Source organism: Stenella coeruleoalba (genome assembly GCF_951394435.1).
Source record: "Stenella coeruleoalba genome assembly, chromosome: 15".
In the NCBI taxonomy this organism is placed as follows: domain Eukaryota; kingdom Metazoa; phylum Chordata; class Mammalia; order Artiodactyla; family Delphinidae; genus Stenella; species Stenella coeruleoalba.
Window position 1 is genome coordinate 21,424,766 of NC_137161.1, and position 24,012 is coordinate 21,448,777.

Genomic DNA, 24,012 nt, shown 5'->3' on the forward strand with positions numbered 1-24,012 from the left:
AATGCATTCAAAAACAAAACGTAACAAAAAACCCGAAAACATACCTGGCAACGTGAGAAAAAGCATCCACAAGGACAGATTCAAATTCTCTAGTGAATTCAGGTCCTTTCCTTTTACTGTTTTGAATGACATCATTGGCTAAGTACAGAAAAGTAAGCTTTCTATTTGATTTGGCTGGAAAAAAAGAAAAGATAATTTAGCTTACACCAAGGAAATTCTCAATCCACCATTCTTCTGCCCTAAGCTACTCCTAAAGAACACTAAGACAAGCATTATCTACTTGAGGTCAAGACTGCTATGTTTGAAAAAACAATTTAAGGGACTCCTGGAGGTGTCTAGTAAAACAGGATTGAGAATACAATTTTGAAAAAACTAAAAAACAAGAATACGCCATTTTAATTGATTGTGGTGATAGTTGCATAACTGCGAAATACTAAAAACCACTGAATTGTATATTCTAGAAGAGTGATTTGTGTGGAATGTGAATTATAGTTCAATAAAATTGTTTTTCAAAAAAAAAAGAATATGGCATCTTAATTTCTGTGTTATTTTAGTCAGGGTAATTAATTGGCAGTAAAAATTAAGATAATCCAAAGAAAATTCCTAAAGGATAAGCAGTCAGTATTCTCCAGTCAATTCCTAAAGGATAAGCTGTCAATACATCTCCAGAAGACATGTTAAAACCAAGATTTTCATTTATTATATTGCAAAAATGAGCATTTCTTACTCACTGTTAATTATCAAATACCACAGAATGAAAGACTGAGTTAAGTTTCAGTTTTAAAAGATACTTGTAATTTATGCTCCTAGACCAAGAATTTCTCTTTGAACATTCCAATAACCATAATCAGTCAATGTTACCAACTCTACAATCCAGAGGAATCTCTAGATGCACCAATGGATATTTATCTCAAAATTCAAATATACATTATTGCTACATGATCACTGAAAGTTTACACACGTCTGAAATCTGGATATGCAAAATTATGGCTCCTATAAAAAATATAATTCTTCTTTCTTATACCTACTAAATGTAGTATTTCCTATTACTCTGTATGGTAGCATGCATTAAACCATAAAAACTTCACGCAATATGTCTGAGTTACAGTTGCTTGGGGGAACATTACTGAATTTCCTGGCTTCTATGCACATAACTTTTCAATCGTAAAGTTACATCACTACCATTTTTGGTCCCAGTTTTCTTTTAAAAGAAATAAATAATAACACAATCAGATAGTTCAAAACATTAAGTTTTCTCCAATGCCAAAGTGCCCAAAAGACTCAAGCAAGCCCTATGTCAACCTTTACACCTGAATTACTAGTCCTTACTCCACTGCTCTCAGAAACCATTTCTGTTTCTTTTGAAATGCACACAGCATGTATAAATTCTGACACAGCAAGCTCAAGATCTGACATTTTAAAATGTGGCTACAGGAGAATAACTTAAGTTAAAAACAAGATTTTTAAAGCATGTTATAGTTGAAACTGATGACTTAAAGTGCTCATAAAATTAAATATGGATATCCTGAAATGTATTAACCTGATAATAACCTAGTTTAGATGGCCAACAGATGAGAATATTGAAAACCTGGAGCTATCTTTAACTGTTCTAATTATTATTCGAAAACAGAACAAAAGTGTCAATAGCTTCAATATCCCACTGTTGCTACAAAGGTATGATTACGGCAAAAAGCTTTTTTTTTTTTTTAAAGCAAACCTTGTTCTAGGATGTTGCAGCAAGTTAAACTACCAAGTTTATAACGCCATGAAAGTTAGATTTAAAAGTAAAAGAGGGCTTCCCTGGTGACGCAGTGGTTGAGAATCCGCCTGCCAATGCAGGGGACACAGGTTGGAAGCCTGGTCCAGGAAGATCCCACATGCCGCGGAGCAACTAAGCCCGTGCACCACGACTACTGAGCATGCGCTCTAGAGCCCGCGAGCCACAACTACTGAAGCCCACACATCTAGAGCCTGTGCTCCGCAACAAGGGAAGCCACCACAGTAAGAAGCACGTGCACCGCAACGAAGAGTAGTCCCCACTCACCACAACTAGAGAAAAGCCCGCACGCAGCAACAAAGACCCAAAGCAGCCAAAGATAAATAAATAAATATTAAAAAAAAAAAAAAGTAAAACAGAACTTCTACAAAGCAAATCGGACTAATATACTTTATGTTAAAAAACCCAGAATCCATATTGTAAAATGTCAATTTGGCCATTCAAGACCTGAAACATTTTGCAGTATTACAAATGTGATAGCTAAGATAGCCAAGGTTTTCACTATCTATAATGCCAATTAATTCTCATCACCGTCAAACTTAGCAATGGGAATTTAGGATAAAACTTTTTCCCTCCACATCCAGCATCCTGAATAATCAACATGAGCACCATGTGTGTAAAGGTAACATAACAAAACCCTAAAGGGAATTCCCTGGAGGTCCAGTGGTTAGGACTCCTCGCTCTCACTTCCGAGGGCCCGGGGTTCGATCCCTGGTCGGGGAACTAAGATTCCACAAGCCTCGCAGTGCGGCCAAAACAAACAAACAACAACAAAAACCCACAAAGCCCTAGAGCACCTGAACACACAAGGTCATAATACACATGACACACACAACCCTCTACTCCAGCCCTGGGTGGTAACTCACTTGTTCAAATGTCTTTCCAATATGTCAGTATGGATTCTTTCACTCCCTACCGAGGCCCATTCCAAACTGGTTGAAATAGTTATTGAGCAAAGTTTAAATTACTGGCTGACCAAAATTTTTCACTTGTTTGGCTGGTTTTGACATCTAGAGAAAGTAATTTTTTTTTTAAAAAAAGGCCTATTTACCTGCACTACTAAAGGTAGTAGGAGTGCAAACGTAAGGTACAAAAGCACTACTAAAAAATGTTCATCTTAGGGTATTTTACACCAAACTGCTCCAAAAAGAAAGGGAGAAGTTCTACCTAGAACAGAGCCCAAAGGGATAAATTAAGGATTATTCCTAGGGAATGGAAAGAAAATAACACATCATGAATAGAAGTAGTACTTAAGCAGGAAAAAGAAAACTTTTAAAGTCTCATAAATATTTGGAGGCAAAACAGAGATGGTTTGTGAAATGTCTTAAGGAAATGACTTGGCTATAGATAGAAATGTCCATTTTTAAAGATTCAGGGTGGGCTAGAACCTAAAGGGCTAGTCAATTCTAACATTAGGGCACAAAATCTTTTTCCACTTCAGTGCGGGGGCATTTTCAATTCATGAAGGAAGGCTGGGTATTAGGAAACTGTACACTGATGCTTGGAAGAGCATCCTGTAGTTCTGCACTGTCCAGTATGATAGCCACTAGCCACAGGTGGCTACTGAACACCTAATTTGTAGCTAACAAAACTCAGGAACTAAATTTTCAATTGTATTTATTTGAAAGTTTACTTCCTTAGTCACAGATTTCAAGTGCTCATGGCAAGAGGCTACCTTGTTGCAGAGCAGATATAAAACATTTCTCTCATCACAGAAAGCTCTAGACAGTGCCGCTTGGATCCTTTACTCAGCCATGAAAATGATGTCAAGAGACCACAATTTAACACCTGAACTATTTTTTAACTCTGTTAACAGGCACCATGCTAAATGTTGTGTACATTACGGACAACTAGAAGAGCTAGTTTCTCCCTCAAAACATAATCCAGTGAAAGAGACATAACTAGTAAGAATGAAATAAATGCAGATTAATTCTAATAAATAAAAGCACTACGGGTTTGGTTGGAGTAAGATGATCACCTTCACTTATTAAGTGCACTGATGCACCGGGCACCTGAAAACAAGTTTCGGCGTCTCAGAGCTCTGGGCTAATGTCCCAACTATACACTCATGTGAACAAAGCACTTCATCTCTTCATATCTGTATCTTCTCATCTATAAAATGGGGATAATAATGCTGACCTACTTACAACTTAAGGTTTCATCATATGAGATTAGGGTTAAAGGAGCTTCATAAACGAAAGTACTCTTTATTTTCTGTATCTCAAATAGGGTGAGGTGGGGAATCAAGATGGCTTCACAGAAGTGACATCTGAGGTGGATTTTGACGTGCCTCTGAGATCCTACCAGATAGGATCCTGTAGAAAGCAATTCGAATTTTTCCGCCACATCTCAGATGACAGAAATGGTATCTGAATGGCACAGTGGGGTACATGAATGGGGCTCTGGGAGGCCCAGGATCTATCCGCCAACTACCCTGAGGGCTGAGGGGACCCCCATCTCAGTACAGCACGTGATATTTGGGGGGCGGGGGGTCTCTGCCAGAGGACTAGAACTGGGTCTCCTGAAAAAATCCTGGATTTTGGTGTCTGCCAGTCTGATGTAGTCTGAGCCTCACTGGTTCTAAGGCCTTGAAAATACCACTTAGCCACTTCAGTTTCCTCATCTGTAAAACAGAGTGAACATCCTGACCTCACAGATAGCAGAGAACACATGTAGAGTTACTTCCTATGCTATAAAGGGCCTACCACATACAGGCTGTCCAAAACAGCGCTAAGCTTCATTTGCTCAGCTTTCTGCTATGAAGCTCACTGGGGTATCAGATAGCTGTGTAGGTGCCCATCTTTCCCCAGCAGACTGTAAGCAATTCGAGGCAAAGAACATGCCCCACACTGAGTAATCAGTATCCCACCTCACCATTATTTATCCAGTGCCTACACTCTGCCTGACACCATGCTAGATGTTCATGTGGATTATCCTGTTTACTCTTCACCCCAAGTTGTTTGAGCCTCCGTTTTTTTCTCATCTGCTGAGCTCCTACTTCACAGAACTCTGAGACCGTAAAAAATGACAATGTATGTAATGATATCAGTACTGCACTTGGCACAGAACAAAGGCACAGTAAATATCAGTTATCATTATCTCTATTTTACAGATCAGGAAACTGAGGCAAAGAGAGGTGAAGCTGCGGGGGCTCAGTAAATGGCAAAGTCAGGCTCCAGAGGCACTTGGCCTCTGGAGCCAACATGCTATTAAGCTCCCAACCCAGTGCCTGGCACACAACAGGCTGAGCTCAATCAATGGCTGCCAGATGCTGAGCAGGGCCTAGAACCAAGGAGAGCTGCATGAGAAGAGGAACCTGAGAGGCAAGGTCTAGGTGGTGCGGCCCCTTGACTTCTCTGCAAGGGCAGTGACCGTACCCACTTCCCAGGGCAGTGCTGAGGACTAAGTGCGAGGATGTACATAAGGTCCTAGCACAGTGACTGGCACAGAATAAAGGCTCTGGAAGTGGCAGTTACCCTTGTCCTCTTTTGACAGATGAGAAAACAGAGGCTTAGAGAGAAGAAACTTGCCCGATATCACTCAGCTAGCAAGTGACTGAGCCAAGGGCTCGATCTAGGTAATCTTACTCCGAATGCCCAGCAACTGCCTGGCACACAACAGGCTAAGGCCTGTACCCTCCACCAGGCGCTCAACGCTGCCGAGAGAATAATGGTCACAAGTGTCAGGAGGAGCCGGAGAGGAAAGCGGCTGGGTTAACTGGGAGTCCTGAGCCCCGGTCGGTGGAACCTCAGACAAGTACCTTAAACCTTCCCAGGCCTCGGTTTCCTTCTCCGAGAAATGGGGATAACACTGTCTCCAACCTCAGAAGCGCAATCAATCACAGGCCCAGGCCTGGAAAGCCAGGCTCAGCTAAGAAGCTAGAGGGGCCTCGGGACGGGGTGCGGGAGAGGGCTACCCGGGAGGAGGACCCATGGGGGTAGAGGGAGTGTTTACCTTTGCGGAGCTCGCGGTGCCACACCGAGACGATGGGTCCCGCGTGCTTGCGGTGGTGGATGAGCCACAGGGAGAGGGTCTGCACGCTCTGCTGAGAGTTGCTCAGCTCTGAGAGCTTCTTCTCCAGCGCCGACTCGGAGAAGGAGGACATGGTGGCGGCGGTGAGGCCCGGCAGGGATCGGCCTGGGCCGCCCAGTGCGGCGGGGAGAGCGATGGCACGAGGCCGGAACCTCACCTGGCGGCCTGCGGGACTCTTTATGACTGACAGACGGCCGGGGGGCCAGGAGGGGGAGGGGATGGGTCTCCGCAGTAACAGCCGCCCGCGCCGCCGCCACAAGATGGCCACCGACCTCTCACCCCGCCGCGAGAGCAGGGTCAAAGGGCAAGGGCCGGAGTGGCGGGGCACCGGGGGGGGGGTCAGAGTGTAGTAAAACACCCCTCCCGTGGCGAATGCCTCTTTGAATCTCGCTCGGAGCACTCCGAAAGCGACAGACAGGGAAAAGGGCGCACTTCGGCGGCCTCCGGAAGGCGCTTTGACCGCTCGCGCCCGCACGCCGGCGCAGTGAGTGTCACCGGAACCCTTTCTCCCGCTCCCGCAGAACCTTTCTGGCGCGGTGCGGCGCGCGAGTTACGCGTCACTTCCGGCGCGGCAGAGGAGGTGCGAGAGTGAGGGAAAGGCTGGAAGACGAGGTAAGGGAGAGTGGCGCGAAACAGAGGGAGACAGCAACCGCGAGCCCTTAGAGGGGGATCCTGAGGGGATGCTGAGGCAGAGAGATCATGACCTGGGAATGGAACGGGACCTTTCTCCCTCACCTGGCAGGCCCCAGCAGCACTCTTCCTCTGTACGTGTCCTGCTCTCTGGCCGCCCCCCACAAAAAGCTTTTTTTGGTTCTGCCAAGCCACCCACGTGCACTTTTCACGCCTCCACGCCTTGGCTCTTGCTGTTCTTTTTCCAAAGGTGACGCCCCCCCTTCTCACGCGGTGGGCTCCCACTAGGCCTCCAGGACCACCTTTAGTGGCCAGTTCCGATGTTTAGTCTGTGACAGGACCGCCGTCAAACACACCCTTGTGCTCCCGGCTCAGTTGGTTGTTGTATTCAGGGAATTACAGGCTGCCTTCTGGGGGTTCATTTGACTATTGCTCAAATTTAAGTAATACATGTTAACTTTGTGGGGGACTGGGGTAAGGAAGTCAGTGGGTTCGTTGACCTCCTTTAAGAAACTCTATTTGAGACTCTATCCTTTAACCGTTTTTAAAAAGTTTTAAATTCCAATTATCACATCAGCAGAGAAATTTGTTCTTCTAACTGCTGTGGGGTGGTGGTAGGGAGTTAGGTTATTGTAGACATAGTAGAATTTTTAAATGTCCTGATCATAGTGGAACTGACCAGTTGTGGGCAGGTTCCAGTTAGGAGGCACTGTACTAGTTGATGCCTGTTTTTGTTCATACTGCACTGTTCTTTGCTTAGGTGCTTTTACTCCTCCTTCAGAATGGAATCATCATAATCAGGGCCAACATAACGAGCTGCTGCTATGGGCTAGACACTGTGTTTTCACATAGTGACTTGTTTAATACAACAAAGCTATGCAATAGGTATTATGTTATTCCCATTTGGCAAATGAGGCTGAGGGAGCTTGGGTGACCTACCCAAGATCACATAACTAAGGTTAGAGGGAAGGGACTCTACTTTATCTGTCTTTTTTACCCCAGCACCTTATTCGTAGCTGACTGAGTGAATTAATATAAAATAAGTGAATAGCTTAAAATCACTGTCAATATCTAGTCATGATTATAACCTAGGGCCTTTGAGTCCAAATCTAGGCCATCTTTCTGTATTAAGTAACAGTGTCATATACTGAGCACTTTTATACCAAGTCACTGTGTATTAAGCACATTATGAACATTCTTTTATTTAATCCTTACAACAGTCCTGTGGGGTATGGGTTATTATCAGTATTTGACAAATGAGAAAACATTAAACATGGGTGAGTAATCAATGTCACTTGGACACAAGAAATGACAGAACCAGGAATCAAATCAAGGTTATCTTATCCCAAATTCTTCACTCCCGAGCCAGTGGTTGATTTATTCATTCAGCCGATAATTTTTGAGAACCTATGTCTGAAGCACTATTCTAGGCAAACAGACAGAATCCATGTCCTGGGAAGCTTACCTTCTGCAGGGGAAGATAAACGTGTGTGTAAAATGAGCCCGAAAGTTATAAATGCCTTGAATAAAAATAAAGGGAGGTATGAGGAATGCACGTATGGGCGGATAGGCGTGCATTAGTGAGGTCAGAGAACGCCTCACTGATATGGTGACATTTGATCACAGCCTTCATAGCATAGCCCTATGCTATGTGGTGAATGTTCCAGGCAGAGGGAAAACCAAGTGCAGAGTCCTGAGGTCAGACCATTATTGGCATTTTCAAGGACCAGCAAAGAGGACAGCTCAAGTGATGTGAACCAGAAGGCTAGAAATGAGCTTAGAAAAGTTGCCAGGGACCATATCGTGTGGGGGACTATAGGCAATAGTAAGGACTTTGGATATTCCTCGGAATGAAACAAGAGTCCATTGGACCATTTTGAGCAAAAGAGGAGCATGTGGCTATTAAGTAGAAAATAGACAGTAAGGGTGCAAAGGTAGGAGCAGGAGGACTATGCTGTTGTGATAACTCAGGTGAAAGGAAGACTCAGACCAGGCTGGAGGTTGTGAGAAAGGGTCAGATTCTGGGGATATTTTAGAGGAAGAGATCACAGGATTAACTGACAGCATAGGTATGAGGTATAAAAGAAGCAAGAGCTTATATGGCCCTAAGGGTTTTAGCCTAAGCAACCATAAGAATGGAGTTTGCATGTATGTACTGAACTGTGGGAAGAGCTGGTTTGGGTAGTAAGAGCAGGAGTTTAGATTTGTATATGTCTAATTGGAAATGCCTGTCCAAGTAGAGGTATCTCATAGGCAATTGGGTTTATGGGTCTGGAGCTCAAGGGAGAGATCTGAGGTAGAGCTATAAATGTGGGAGTCATAGGGGAACAGGTATAGAAAGAAAAGAGGCCCAGTGACTAAGTCCTAGGACACTTCAACATTTAGAGGTCAGAAAGATGAGGATGATATAATCATGTGATTTATCTTCTTTAGCCTGTTAATATTAATAACAGTGATTGATTTTCAAATATTGAGCCAGCCTTACATCCCTGAAATTTAGTCCTACTTTGTCATGGTGTGTAATTCTTTTTGCATACTGCTAAATTATATTTCCTCATATTTTGTTTGGGATTTTGGCGTCTATATTCATGAGGGAAATTGGTCTGCCGTTTTAAAATTTTTTTGTATTATCTTTATTGAGTTTTGGTATCAGGGTAATACTAGCTTCATAAAATGGATTGGAAAGTGTTTCTTCTTCTTCCATTTCTAGAACATTGTGTAGAACTGGTGTTAATTTTCTTTAAATGCTTGGTAGAAATCTGCAGTGAAACCATCTGGGCCTGAAGGCTTCTTCTTTCTTTTTTCTTTGATTTTGGGAGTCTTTAAATAATAAATTCAGTTTCCTTATAAGGCTGTTCAGTAATCTATTTCAGCTTGTGTGAATTGTGGTAGTTTGTATTTTTTGAGAAATTTGCCATTTCATCTGTCAAATTTATGTGTATAAAATTATTTGTAGTATTCCTGTATTATCCTTCAATATCTGCAGTCTGTAGGACTGGTATTGGTAATTCCTCTCTCTCTCCCTCCTTCCCTCTCTCCCTCCCTCCCTCCTTCCCTCCCTCCCTCCCTCCTTCCCTCTCTCCCCCTCTCTCTCCCTCTCTCTCTCCCTCTCCCTCCCCCCACCCCCATCAGTCTAGTTAGAAGCCAATTTTATTGATCTCTGTAAACCATTTCTTTGGTTCATTGATTTTCTCTATTTTTTGTTTTAAACTTCAATTCCTGCTCTGATTTTTATTATTTCTTCCTTCTGCTTGCTTTGGATTTATTTTGCTTTACTTTATTTTATTTTATTTGTCTTTTTCTAGGTTCTTGCTGTGGGAGTTTAGATTATTGATATTCATTTAAGAGCTTTCCTCTTTTCTAATATATATATATATATTTAATACTATAAATTTCCCTTTCAGCATGGCTGTACCTACGTCTTACAAATTTTGATTTGTTGAACTTTTATTTTCACTCATTTCCATGTATTTTGTAAAAATTTCCCGTGACATTTCCTCCTTGGTCCATGAATTATTTAGAAATGTGTTGCTTAATTTCCAGGTGTGTGAAGATTTTCCTGTTCTCTCTCTATTCGTAATTTCTAGTTTGATTCCATCGTGGTTAGGGAACACACTGTATGATTTTAGTTCTTTTAAATTTGTTGAGGTTTATTCTGTGGTCCAGGATATGGTCTATCTTGGTGTGTGTTCTGTGGATACTTGAAAAGAATGTATATCCTACTGTCAATAGTATTCTGTAAATGTCAATTATGTAAATGTTGGTTGGTGTAGTTGAGCTCTTGTGTTATAATTGCTATTCTATCAGTTGTTGAGAGAGGAATGTTGAAGTCACCACCTATACTTGTGGTGACCACCTATACTTTTCCTTTCAGTTTTATCCATTTTTGCTTCACACATTTTGCATCTCTGTTTTGTGCATACACACTTAAGATTACTATGTCTTCTTCATAGATTTACCCTTTAATCATTATATAATGTCCTTCTTTGTCTCTGGTAATTTTTTTGCTCTGAAGTCCACTTTATCTGATATTAATATAGCTAGTCTTGCTTTCCTTTGATTAATGTTTATATGATAATATCTTTTTCCATCTTTTTACTTTCAACCTGACTATATCATTATGTTTGAAGTGAGTTTCTTGTAAACAGCATGTAGTTAAGTCATATTTTTTAACCAATTCTGACAGTCATTTTTTATTGGTGTATTTAGACATTTTATATTTAATATAATTATTGATATGTTAGAGGTTAAGTCTGAAATTTAATTCTTTTGTTTTCTGTTTGTTCTGTTTTTTTGTTTCTCCATTTTCTTTTTTTCTCCAGACTTCCTTTACTTGAACATTTTTTAGAATTCCATTCAATTTATCTATAGTGTTTCTGAGTGTATCTCTTTGTATAACCATTTTAGTGGTTCTTCTAGGTATCATATTATGTGTATATAACTTACTTTTGACAGGTCTAGTGAAGTATATGTACCTTACTTCCTTTATGTCTCTTTACCCTTTCCTGTTTATATTTGTCTGAAATATTTCCTCTAGATACATTTAGAACCACATTAGTCAGTGTTATAATTTTTGCTTAACTATCAGACACAATTTAGAAAATTTAAAAGAATAAGAAAAACCTATTGTATTTATACATATTTTTATTTACCATGTTCTTTCTTCCTCTTTGATGTTCCAAGATTCTTTTTTTTTTTTTTTTTAACATTTCCTTTCTGTTTAGAGAATTTCCTTTAGCCATTCTTGTAGAGTAGGCCTGCTGGTGACAAATTCTCTTAGTTTTCCTTCATCTGAGGATATCTTTCCAGTTCATTCCTCTTTTTTTTTTTTTCCTGATGGACATTTTTGCTGGGTATAGGATTCTGTGTTGACAGTTCTTTTTTTTTTTTGAGCACCTGAAAATTATTGTGCTGCTTCCTTCTGGCCTACATGGCTTCTGAGGAAAAATCCAGTGTCATTCAAATAGTTTTTCCCGTATCGGCAAGGTATCATTTTTCTCTGGCTGCTTTCAAGATTGTTTGTCATTTGTTTTCACAACTTTTAATTTTAATTATAATTGGTACAAATTTCTTTGGGGTAATCCTGTTTAGAGTTCACTCAGCTTCTTGAGTATATAGATTTATCTCTCTTGCCAAATTTGGGGAGCTTTCAGTGCTTTGAGTACTTTTTCAACCCTGCCCTTTTTCTTCTCTCATTCTGGGATGCTTAAATCATTTGTTATAGTCCCATAGGTCCCTGAGCCTCTTTTCAGTCTGTTTTCTCTTTGTTGTTCAGATTGAGTAATTTCTCTTATTCTGTCTTCCATGTTACAGATTCTTTCCTTTGTCCCCTCCATTCTCCTGTTGAGCCCATCTGCTGAGCTTTTTATTTGTTATTGAATTTTTCAGTTCTAAAATTTGTTTCCTCTTTGTATCTTCTATTTCTTTCCTGAGGTTTTCTGTTCTTTTGTTTTAAACAAGTTCATAATCGCTTATTGAAGCATTTTCATCACAGCTGCTTTAATAACTTTGTCAAGTAATTCTAATGTCTCTGTCATCTTAGTGTTAACGTATATTGATTGATTTTTCTTTTTTTATTCATTTGGAGATCTTCCTGGTTCTTGGGTATGGTGAATGATTTTTGACTGGACATTTTTGTATTATGTTCTAAGATTCTGGACCTTATAGAAGTCTTCTTTTTAGTTGGCTTCCTCTGAAACCACTCTGGCAGGATAAGGCAGGGGTGGGGGGACCAACCTTGTTACTTCCAAGTGTAGGTAGAAGTCCAGATTCCTCACTCAGCCTCCTTTGACACCCACGAGGGAGGGCTCCTAATTACTGTTAGGTAGAAGTGGGAGTCCTGTCTCCCCACTCCTACTTAGCCTTCTTTTTCTTTGTTCCCCCCATCTTTATTGAGATACAACATTGTAAAAGTTTAAGATGTACAATGTAACGATTTGATACACATATCTGTGTATGTATATTGAGAATGATTACCACAATAAGGTTAGTTAACACCTCCATCACCTCACAAAATTACCCTTTTGTGTGTGTGGTAAGAACATTTGAGATCTACTCTACTCTTTTAGCAACTTCATGGATCATCAGACTGACCTTGCAAACTTTTATAATAGATTCCCAAAACATACCTGTTCCACCCCACCCCCAACATAGATTCTGATTCAGTAGATCTGGTGTGAGGCCCAGGAATCTGTACTTACATTGTTTCCCCTTGGTTCTGATAAACAGTTGGGTTGGAAACCTCTGGTGTAGTGAAAAGAATGCGTACAGCCTTTGGAGTCACACAGGCTTGACGTGAATCCCACTGCTTGCTGTGTAACCTTGGGCATCACTTAATCTGTCTGAACCTTGTGTTACTCAGCTTGTAGACAAGGAATTTATTTATGTACATTGCCTAGCATATGGTGGGTTTTTTCAACAAATATTAATTCTCTTCTTTCTAGTCAAGAACTTGTGTTGGCAATTCTTTTATTTAAACTCCTATTTCTGGGATCTAAACCCAGTCTTTCTACCATGTGCTAGTTAATTCAAAGTTAGAAGTTTTAGAGATCATCTTATCCACCAAGTTTATTTTATGTTGAAGAAACTAAAATTCATGGAAACCACAGATCAGGTACTGTCAGAGCCAGGACTATCACCCAATTGTCAGATTCCTGTTCTCATACTTACTCTGTCTGGAAACACCCTAAAAATGGACTGGCATACAGTCAAAATCTAGAACTATGATTGCCTCCTGAGAGTGAATCTAGTAAGATCCTCCTGTAATGGATGAGATCAACTACCTGTAGGAATAACTCACCCCAGGAGAAGAAGAGGATGGTGGGTTTTTCCCAGACTCCAGTTCACACATATCTGATATCAAAGATCCACCAAAGAGAGCCAGACCTTGGTCTATGGTGATTGATTCAACAAGCATTTATTGAATGCCTGCTCTTTGCTGGAAGCAATAAACAAAACTGTCAACTATTACTGCCCTCATAGAGCTTATATTTTAGTGGGAAGAGAGAGACAATAAACAAATAGGTGGATAACTTGGTTTGACAGACGGTACTAAATGCTATGGAGGAAAATTTCAAAGACAGGGGAAGGAGATTGGGAGTGCAGGGCAGGAGAGGAGTGAGGATGGGTTGCAGTTTTAAATTGGGGTGATCAGAGAAGGCCTCCCTCAGAATTCACATTTGAGTAAAGCCCTGAAAGATGAGAGAGCAAGCCGTGAGGATATATCGTGGAACAGCAAGTTACAAAGGCCCCGAGCAGGTGGTTTCATCAGAACATCACCCCTGTGTGAGGCATGGCTCACTTGCCATGATGGTGTCTCCCTCTCGTCTCTGCCTTTATTAGGGGCTACAACTTTTCTGCTTTCTGGCCTTTGCTTGTGAGGTATTGTTCCTTGAACAGCCTTCCCATGCAGCCCCAAGTGTGTAGTCCCCCCACCCCAACATAAATCCTCCTCCCTCCATGAAGCCTTCCCTTTTGGTGTTCATTCTTTTTCTAAGTTCCTTTTGTACTTCTTGGGTTTTTCCTCCCTTTTTCACTTTTTAACTATATGATACAATAAGTACCTTGTGGTCTAGCGTCTTATCTTTTAAGTGTCTGTAAAGTATAGCACCTACAGATTGTCCCGTTTGTCTGCACCACCTGGATGCCATGGCCCAGGGATCTTACACAGCCCATTCCTGTGAAAAGGCAGAAAGAGATGGGAAGGAGGGGAAGAAGCTGCCAGGGGAATGGGTTCACTCAAGCACTCCGATTGCAGCTCTCTTCCCCCACCTCCCCAGTGACTGCTTTCTATGACCGCGGAAGGGGTTCACTGAACTCAGAAAGGGTTAGAGTCAAGAACTGGTTTATATAGTCACTGTCTGTCACAGTTGAACTCTGGGTTGTTTTCTCTGCTCACCCTGAGAATCAGCTTGTTCTGAAAGCCTCATCCCAGTATCACTTTCTGGGCCAGAATACGCCAGTTGCTGTCAGTTATATAAACATCAAACTTTGCAGTGCCACTTTAATCAGTGTTGCATTTTATCGGAATAGAATCTAGGACTCCTATGCTTCTAAATCTCTGAGCAGTTCCTTCTGTAATCAACATATTGTCACACAGGTGTGATTTCATGACCATCCCATAAAGGTATATGATTGCCTTTTATAGTCATGCCATACTAGCAATTTGTTATACTCTCTTCCTTACAGAAAGCTGGTTTATGTATTTCTGAGCCCGTAACCCATTCTTTTGAAGATCTCCAATTGTGGTAAGTCTTCATCTGTATAGTATCCCATTGGGAGAATATACTACAGTTTATCCATTCTACTATAGATGTGCATTTGGGTAGTTTCTTTGTGGGGACAGTTGTGGATAGTGTATTCCAGAACACATCTATTGGTAAATTTATGTATGCATTTCTGTTAGGTACATACCAAAGAATGTGATTACTAGATCATAGAGCGTATGTATGTTTACCTTTAGCCTAAGGATTTTCCAAAGTAGTTGTATCAATTACACTCTTACCAGCATTGAATGAGAGCTTTGGTTGTTTTACATCCTTGCCAACACCTAGTATTTTCTCTTCCTTTTTCTTTTTTTCCCCTTTTTTTTCAGCTTAGCCCTTCTGGTGGGTGTGTAATGGTATTTTGTTGTAGTTTTATATTGGATTTTCCGGAGCAGTGATGTTAATGTCTTTTCATGTGTTTATTGGCCATTTGGATATCCTCTATTGTGGTATGCTTGTTCAACTTCTTTTCCATGTTTCTGTTGGATTGTCTTTTTCTTAATGATTTATAGAAAATCTTTTATATTAACTTCAATGTAGTCCAATTTATCATTTTTTTTTATGGTTAGCTCTTTTCTGTGTCCTGTTTAAGAAATCTTTGGCTACTCCAAGATTACAAAGACGTTCTTTGTTTTCTTCAGAAAGCTTTGTTATTTGACATTCCATGTTTAAATCTAGTATGAGATGTAATCAAGACCTATATATTTTTTCATGTGGATAGCCAGGTGGCACAGTACCTTTAATTGAAAAGACCATTCTTTCCCAGTTGATTTCAGTGTCAACTTTGTCAGGTATGTGAGTCTATATATGGAGTCTCTGTTGTATATATGGGGACTATTTCTGGACTCTATTCAGTTCCACTAATCTGTTTGTCTTTCTTTTTGCCCTTTAATTATTGTATCTTTACAGTAAATCTTGAAATCAGATAGTGTAAAACTTCACCACCAAAATTTACCAATTTAATTCCTCTTCTTCAAGATTGTCTTTGCTATTCTAGGTTGTTTGCATTCCCATATCAATTTTAGAGTCGTCTTATAACTTTCTATAAAAATGCTGCTGGGGTTTTGATTGGGATTATGTTGATTCTATACCAGCGGTTCTTATCCAGGGCGATTTTTGCCCTACACAGGACATTTGGCAGTATCTGGAGACGTTTTTGGTTGGTACTCTTGGGGGAGTGCTACTGGCATGTTGGGGACAGAGGCCAAAGATGCTGCTAAATATCTGACAATGCACAGAACAGCTCTCCACCAACAAATTATCCAGCCCAAAATGTCAGTAGTGCCACTGTTGAGAAACTCTGAATTCATGTAATCAGTGTTTCAGTTGGGCTTCTGTCCACCATCTTATTAAGTATTTGTTTTCTGTTTGACCCACCAGTTTTGCTTCCCTTTTTCTCATTTTTCACCTTTTGGATCAATCAGAAGTACTAATTATCCCATTTTTACTACTGTCTGAACTTTTATAGCTCTTTTGGAGTTTACCCTATAGATTTCAACATGCATTCTTGACAATCTAATACAGATTTTTTTTATCACTTCCTGATACTGCTAGACTCTTAATACACTTAACTCCTTTTATACTATCCATGCACCTTTTGTGCATTATTGTCTTGCATTTTACCTTCAGTTGTGAAAGAGTTTTATAGGGTGTAAAATTCAAGGTTGGCAGTTACTTTCCTTTCACACTTCAAAGATGTCATTCTGTTGTTTTCTGGATTTCATCATTTCTTTAGAGAAGTTGCCTGTCACTTCTGTTGCTGCATTACTTTTAAGATTTTTCTCCATACTTTTGGTTTTTCAGCAGTTTGACTATGATGTGTCTGTGTGTGTTTCTCTTTGTATTGTCAACTTGGGCTTTGCTGAGCTTCTTGAATCTGTGGGTTGATCTCTTTCATTTGTTTGGACATTTCTCAGCCATTTGTCCCCCAGCAGCGGCCTTCTCTCAGAAGTCATGTATTTTGAGATCCCTGAAGACTACGGTTTTGCATATAGGACTCCAGTCCTATATGACCACATTAAAAGCGTCGTGGTTTCTTTTTCCTCAGTGACAGCCCTCAGCCTGGGCCTCTTCGTAATCCTGAGCCATGTCCGGGATCAGCAAATGGAAAACAAACAAACAAACAAAAAAACCCAACTATTGATTGTTGACTCACTGTGAACTTTCATCCTTCACTAGAGTATTAGTTCATCTGGTCTTTGTTGCTTCTGCAACTATTTGATGCTTTAAGAAACGCTTTTTATAATTTATCTGGTTTCTCTAGTTGTCACCAGGAGTATTGGCCTGCCATACCCTACTGTATCCTACTTGAAAGGAGAATCTGTACAGATGTTTCTGACTGCTTATCATATACCAGATGCCCTTGTAGGTTCTAGGTGTAGGATTGCCCAGTCTAAAGTAGGTAAAACAGGCATATACAAAATAATTCAGCATGCTAAATACTGTAATAGCAGTGTGTACAGTGGTAGGAGAAAGGAGGAGAATATGAAATAGCACTACCTGTTTAGGAAATTGCAAGTTTTATAATTTCACATGGTTGCAGTTTCAAGTTCAAGGGGTGAAGCAGTGCGAAATGAGGTTGATGAGACAGGCAGGGGCCTGATGGTGCAGGGCCCTGTATGCCATGGTAGAAAGGTGTCTGTACTTTAGGCAGGCTACAAAGAGCAGGTGAAGGATTTTAAACATGGAAAAGAGTGATCCAGAGTTTTGTTTTAAAAAAATTACTTACATGTCAGTGTGAAATATGGATTCAAGACGGGCAAGCACACAGGGCAAGGGTGGCCAGAGAAGAAACCATTACGGTCAGTCCAATATCAAATAGATGATTATCATCCTCAACAGCTTTGAAAGATGTTGAAGGGGTAGAACTGATGAAATTTAGGGAACAGTGGAATTAAGAGGGAGGTGAAAGAAAGCAGAGAGGCTAAGGCGTCTAGCCCAGGTGAGGACCATAAATCACAAAGGGAATACAGAAGAAAGCGGATAAGTTCAGTTTGGCACAGGTTGTGTTCTCACCTCACTTGCTGTATTACAGTTTTTGTCATATAATCTGAGAACATAGTTCAGGGGACCCCAGGTTATTGTCTTGAAACTCCTGAGATAAATAAGAGAGATGCAGAGCCCCCGGCCATCGCCTTCACCCCAGCTTTAACCAGACCCTCTGATTTTATCTGTTTTACGTGCTGGGCTTCCACTTAAACGTTTTATTTGAAGAAAGTTTTCCATGCTAAAAGAAAAAAAAGTTACTCAGCAACGTTTCCTTCTTCATTCATCTTCCCATTTTAGGTCTGTTTCGAGTCACTTCTTGTTTGAATGGAGTCCTCTGGTAGGACATGTGGTGCTACCCTCTCTGAATCCTCACATATGGCTCTTCACCCTGACAGCTGAATATCTTTGCTGTAAGTAGGGTTTGGGGGCCACAATCCTTTATTTGCAGTCAGTAGATGCTCTTCCACTGTCTTCTATTGCAAATGAGAAGTCCAAAGCCGGTCTTTTTCCTTTGTAAGTTATTTGTTGTTTCTTCCTGAAGACATATGTGATTTTCTTTTCCGTTTATCTTTTAGTGTACAGGAATTTTACCACAATTTGACTACGTGTGTATCCTTCAGTCTTTTCAATCTCCAGATAAATACTTTTGCAGCTCAGAGAAATGTTTCAGTTATTTATTTGTTTTAGCTCCTCCATCTGTTCCTTTTTTTCCTTCCAGAATTCCCAGCTATTTATATGTGGGTTCTCCCAGATCTGTGCTCCAAGTCTCACATTTTCCATCTCTTTGTATTTTTGCTCAGAGTTTTAAGATAGCTCTACTTGATCTTCCCAGCCACTAATTGGATCTCAGCAATTAACCGCCTTTTTTTTTTTAATCAATTGAGCTTTTTTAGTGTGGAAAGACATGTTTTTAAATTCTAAGAAATATCTTTTGTCTTGTAATTGAATTTCCTTATTGGTCTTAATTATTTTTCATATTCTTGTCTGTCTCCTTTAGCATTTCTGTTAAACTAAGGTTCACCACCTCAAGGGTGCTATATTTGCATTTCCTGCTCCTGACTGTTGGGCCCCATTAAGTGGTTACTTCCTTTGCTTCTGTTGTTCTAAATACTAGTACCTTGGGCAAGGGGTGGCACAGTAGCCTCGGGGTCATCAGTGTGTGAGCTGGTGCTGATAGGGTGTCAGTAGTCCCTGGCCCAGCTTTCTGGCCTCCACACCTGGCATTTTGCTAGTCTGGAATAGGGAAAATTTGAGCTTCTTCCCTTCCCTGGCTTCTTGAGGGTCACAGACCAGGAGATATCCCCCCAACGAACCTCACAGAACAGCATTGCCTTTCCTCTCATGGAGTTCTGTGGACCAGACTCTGTCCCGGGTATGAGAGCCTGATTGTTGCCCTGGAGCCCTCTCCTGACCCATGGAGGATATCCAGCACCAGCTCTCTCTCTGGGCTGAGCAGGTCTTGCCCACACCCACCAGGCACCACTTGCCTGCCAGCACTACTGGGGACAGCGAGAAGCAGCGGACACTTTCTTGTCATCATCTGTTCAGAAGCCCCCAGCAAATAGAGCTGAGACAGAGAGAGAGAGAGAAGGAGACACCACCAGACTAGGTGATCTCTAAGCCTCCATCCGGTACCAGCGTTTTACAGTTGTGCATGTTTAATGGTCTCCAGCTTCAACTCAGTCCTCAGTACCCTTGGGCCATACTTTTGTGTCTTCCCAGCATGCTCTGCTTCCCCAAAGGGAATATTTGAGAATTTTATTTCTCTCCTCAAGCCCTCTGTTTACCCGCCTTCTTATTCGCTATCAGTCCATGACTTTGCATTTCCCCTCACAGAGAAAAGAGCCTCTTCTCTGTGAGGGGAAATGCAAAGTCACGGGCTGATAGCCCATGTGTAAAGTCACACAGCTCCTTCACTTACCTATAAACCTGTCTCCTTTCACTGCCTGCCTGCCATCCACCTCTCCATCCTGCTCAAATCTCTCTTCTCCCATGGTCTCTGTGATAGTGTGCGCTCCTGGTTTTCCCATTTCTCTGGCCACTCCCTTTCATTTTGTTTTGCTTTCAGTCTCACCCAGCTCTGAGTCTTCTCCTGTATTACTGGCTGCCAGGGGGTCTTTTCAATGCATAAAGTTGTTCCTATCACCTCTGCTTGAAATCTCTCCATGACAAGAACAGGCAAAATTAGTCCAGGCTGATAAAAGTCAGAGTAATGGTTACCTCTGGGCAGGGGAAATAGGAATTGATTGCAAAGGGGCATGAGGGAGCCCTCCAGGGTGCTGGAAATATTATATATCTTATTTTGGGTAGTGGTTCTGTGAGTCTCTGCGTACATTAAAATTCACTGAGCTGCTATGTTAAGACTAGTGCCTTTCGCTCTATGTATATTATACCTCAAGTTAAAAAAGACAAAACCTTCAGTGGTTCTCCATCACTATCACAGGTTAAAATCCATACTCCTTAGAATAGCCCACAGGTTCCAATTCACTCCTCCCTGGAGTCTTGGCTCAAGCATCTTCCTCCTGTGAAACCCACCCTGGCTTTCTGAGTGTTATGACGCATACGTCTTCTATACTCACGTAGGACCACAAGCACAGGCCTAGCCTAATTCTTAAGAGACTGTGTTGTAACTGTACATCTGCTTCCCTCCCTGGACTGGGAGCTCCCTAAGACTAGGAACCGGCTCTTTTCCGTTCCATTGCTCCCCTAGCACTGTGTGGAGTGACTGGTACATAAGCCCCCACTGAATGTCTGTTGAATGAATGAGTGCAAGTTCACTTTGTATTTTCTTTGAGCTTGGCCTTCTTTACTGAAAAGTCTCCTCCCTCCAGCCTGCAGGGTGTTTGCTCAGTGAGAGGAAGCCTGTTGCACAATGGCAGTTTTTGATACTCCAGAGGAGGCCTTTGGCGTCTTGCGTCCCATCTGTGTTCAGCTCACAAAGACCCAGACAGTGGAGAATGTGGAGTGTCTGCAGGCACAGTTACAAGTCGTGAGTGACTCTGCCCTTCAGGAACTTCAGCAGTACATCCTCTTCCCTTTGCGATTTACCCTGAAGACCCCGGGCCCCAAAAGAGAGCACTTGATCCAGAGTGTGGTGGAATGCATCACCCTTGTCCTCTCTTCAACGTGTGTGAAGGAACAAGAACTTCTCCAGGAACTCTTTTCAGAACTCTCTGCTTGCCTGTATTCACCCAACTCTCAGAAACCTGCAGCTGTGTCAGAGGAGTTGAAATTGGCTGTGATCCAGGGCCTCAGTGCATTAATGCACTCGGCTTATGGGGACATCATTCTGACTATTTATGAGCCCTCCATTCTGCCTCGTTTAGGATTTGCTGTATCTTTATTGTTAGGCCTAGCAGAACAGGAGAAATCAAAACAAATTAAAATGGCTGCCTTAAAATGTTTACAGGTTCTACTCTTTCAATGTGAGTGTCAAGACCATCCAAGGTCCTTGGATGAACTTGAGCAAAAGCAGCTGGGGGATTTGTTTGCTTCTTTTTTACCTGGCCTCTCAACTACACTGACCAGGATCATCACAGGAGACTTTAAACAAGGGCACAGCATTGTCGTGTCTTCCCTAAAGGTCTTTTACAAGACAGTGAGCTTCATTATGGCTGATGAACAGCTCAGAAGAGTCTCAGAGGTCCGAGAAAAGCCTGCCGTGGAGCACAGAGTAGCGGAGCTGTTGGTTCACAGGGAAGCCAATTGGGTAAAAAATACCGGCGACAGGTTGACTGTCCTTATTAAAAAGATAACTGAGTGCGTTTCAGTTCACCCACACTGGAAGGTGAGGCTGGAAGTGATAGACTTTGTCGAGGCCCTTCTCTTGAAGTGCAGTCAGTCACTGGTCGAATCGGCTGGTCCCCTTCTGAAGGCTCTGGTGAGTCTGGTAAATGATGAGAGTCCTGACGTCCAAGCCCAATGCAATAAAATTCTGAGACGTTTTGCAGATGAGAAAGTCGTGGTGGGCAGCAGAGCCTTTGCTGACATCTTGTCAGAAAACCTGCACTCCCTTGCCACGTCCCTTCCCCGCCTGATGAACTCCCAAGACGATCAGGGCAGATTGTCTACTCTCTCCTTGTTACTCGGGTACCTGAAACTCTTGGGCCCCAAAGTGAACTTTGTCCTCAACTCTGTGGCCCATCTCCAGCGCCTTTCCAAAGCGCTTATCCAAGTTCTGGAATTAGATGTGGCCGACGTCAAAATCGTTGAAGAGCGGCATTGGAACTCTGAGCATCTGAGCACTTCTCCAGAGACTTCCGCCTCCCGGCCGTGGGCTCAAATGCAGAGGAGATATTTTCGCTTCTTCAATGATGAGAGGGTTTTCCTGCTCTTGAGGCAGGTTTGTCAGCTTCTTGGTTTCTATGGGAACCTCTACTTGCTCGTGGATCCCTTTATGGAACTGTACCACGAGTCTGTGGTTTACCGGAAGCAGGCCGCCATGATCCTAAATGAACTGGTTGTAGGGGCTGCTGGGTTAGGGGTAGAGAATGTTCATGAAAAACACATTAAAACAAACCCAGAGGAACTGAGGGAGATCGTGACATCAATACTTGAAGAATACACAAGCCAAGAAAACTGGTATTTGGTCACTTGCCTGGAAGCTGAAGAGGTGGGAGAGGAGCTGACGATGATGCAGTCAGGCATTCAGGCCCTCACTTCTGGTGCACACACCTGCCGGGCTACCTCTTCTCCCACCTTCTCAAAGCCAAGTCCCACGATCTGCTCCATGAACAGCAACATCTGGCAAATATGCATCCAGTTGGAAGGGATTGGCCACTTTGCACACGCACTAGGGAAAGACTTCCGTTTGCTCTTGATGTCAGCCCTCTATCCAGTCCTGGAGAAAGCTGGAGACCAAACCTTGCTTATCAGTCAGGCGGCCATCAGTACCATGATGGACATTTGCCAGGCTTGTGGCTACGACTCCCTGCAGCAGCTGATCAATCAGAATTCAGACTATTTGGTAAATGGGATCTCTTTAAATCTGCGTCATCTATCTCTCCACCCGCATACCCCGAAGGTCTTGGAAGTCATGCTACAGAACTCAGATGCTAGCCTGCTCCCTTTGGTGGCAGATGTGGTTCAAGATGTCTTGGCTACCCTGGACCAATTTTATGATAAGAGAACAACTTCCTTTGTCAGTGTACTGCATGCCCTGCTGACAGCATTAGGTACGTTGAGAGCCCTTTTTTAATGCTGATTGGAGGGAAGGACTAGTATCCTTGTTCATCTAACTGTTTTTTTCTTTGGTTGGGGTTATGCTATGGAGGACGTTATTTGACTAGGTATCTGTCTGGTCCCACATGTTACGGTAGAGTTCCATTGCTTATGTTTTTATACTTTTAATAATCTCTACCATCTATTGAACCCCTGCTCTGTCCCAGGGACATAAACCCTGCAGACTAAATGTAAACATTATTTTGCAGGTAAGGAAAACTAAGGCTCAGTGAGCTCCTACTTAGCCAAGGTCACACGATAAGGAGGAAAGTCAGGATTTATGACAATTTTGTTCTTTTCAATATACCAGACTGATTCTGACAATATTTAGAGTTAGCAGTGTCTATGCTAATGGAGAACAGGGCTAACTTAAATTATTCAGTCCACAGATAATCTAGAACAGTACTGTCCAATAGACCTTTCTGTGATGATGGAACTGTTCTATATCTGTTCTGTCCAATATAATAACTACACGTGGCTAGTGCAGCTGAGGAACTGAATTTTTTATTTTTATTTAAATAGCCACATGTAGCTAGCTAGTGACTACCATGATGGACAGAGCAGGTCTAGAAACTTTCTTTTAACCTTTTAATTGTATGAGGTGGTTTGAATTTCTCTACTTCCCTTTCACCCTGTTGGGTGTCTGTTGGAGGTGTTAACCCACCATTAAAATGGCAAAGTTTTGGACTATAAGAAAGAGAATCCCTTCACTGGATAGTCAATCTTCGAATGAAAAAAAAAAAATATATATATATATATATATATATATATATATATATATATATGAGCTATATACATGAGTTCCTTTTATCCAAAGAGCATACCTCCAGTATTTATTTCAGTACTTCTAATAGCCGCCAAAGTAGGTGGAAAGGTCACTGACCTCATTTTGTCAGCTGAAAAAGCTAAGACCATGTAAGAAAGTTTCTCAAGGAAGGTGACTGAACAGGGACAGTTCTCTGCCCTGTAGCTGATACCACTTCCAGTGTTCATTCATTCATTCATGAACGTTCACATGCAGTGTACATATTCTTTTATTCATTCAGTAAAGCTTACCTGCAATATGTTAGACACTGTGCTAAGTAATCAGGATTCAGCAGT

The 24,012-nt window shown here is 41.8% G+C and overlaps 2 protein-coding genes across 15 annotated transcripts in view; one reads left to right on the forward strand and one right to left on the reverse strand.

Moving 5' to 3' along the window:
* RPRD1B (regulation of nuclear pre-mRNA domain containing 1B) overlaps window positions 1-6,261 on the reverse strand; it is a 77,084-nt gene extending 70,823 nt beyond the window's left edge. For 3 of the 8 annotated variants that reach the window (XR_013831680.1, XR_013831681.1, XR_013831682.1), the window contains exons 1-2: window positions 5,732-6,256; window positions 45-174 (exon numbers count right to left, since the gene is read on the reverse strand). Coding sequence is in view for 5 of the 8 variants with exons in the window: in XM_079945869.1 (XP_079801995.1) it covers window positions 45-174; window positions 5,732-5,882 (281 nt within the window). In the remaining 3 variants the exon portion in view is untranslated. Of the gene's footprint in view, window positions 1-44; window positions 175-5,731 lie in introns of all 8 variants that reach the window. The other 5 variants (XM_079945871.1, XM_079945872.1, XM_079945869.1 and 2 more) reach the window with 4 other exon arrangements.
* A 103-nt stretch (window positions 6,262-6,364) lies between these two features.
* The window catches only part of TTI1 (TELO2 interacting protein 1), a 53,976-nt gene continuing 36,328 nt past the window's right edge, over window positions 6,365-24,012 (forward strand). For 3 of the 7 annotated variants that reach the window (XM_079945867.1, XM_079945866.1, XM_079945865.1), the window contains exons 1-4: window positions 6,365-6,421; window positions 14,627-14,685; window positions 17,989-18,101; window positions 20,523-22,865. In XM_079945867.1, the coding sequence (XP_079801993.1) occupies window positions 20,564-22,865 (2,302 nt within the window). In that variant the 5' untranslated portion in view covers window positions 6,365-6,421; window positions 14,627-14,685; window positions 17,989-18,101; window positions 20,523-20,563. The remainder of the gene's footprint in view (window positions 6,422-14,626; window positions 14,686-17,988; window positions 18,102-20,522; window positions 22,866-24,012) is intronic. The other 4 variants (XM_079945861.1, XM_079945862.1, XM_079945864.1 and 1 more) reach the window with 4 other exon arrangements.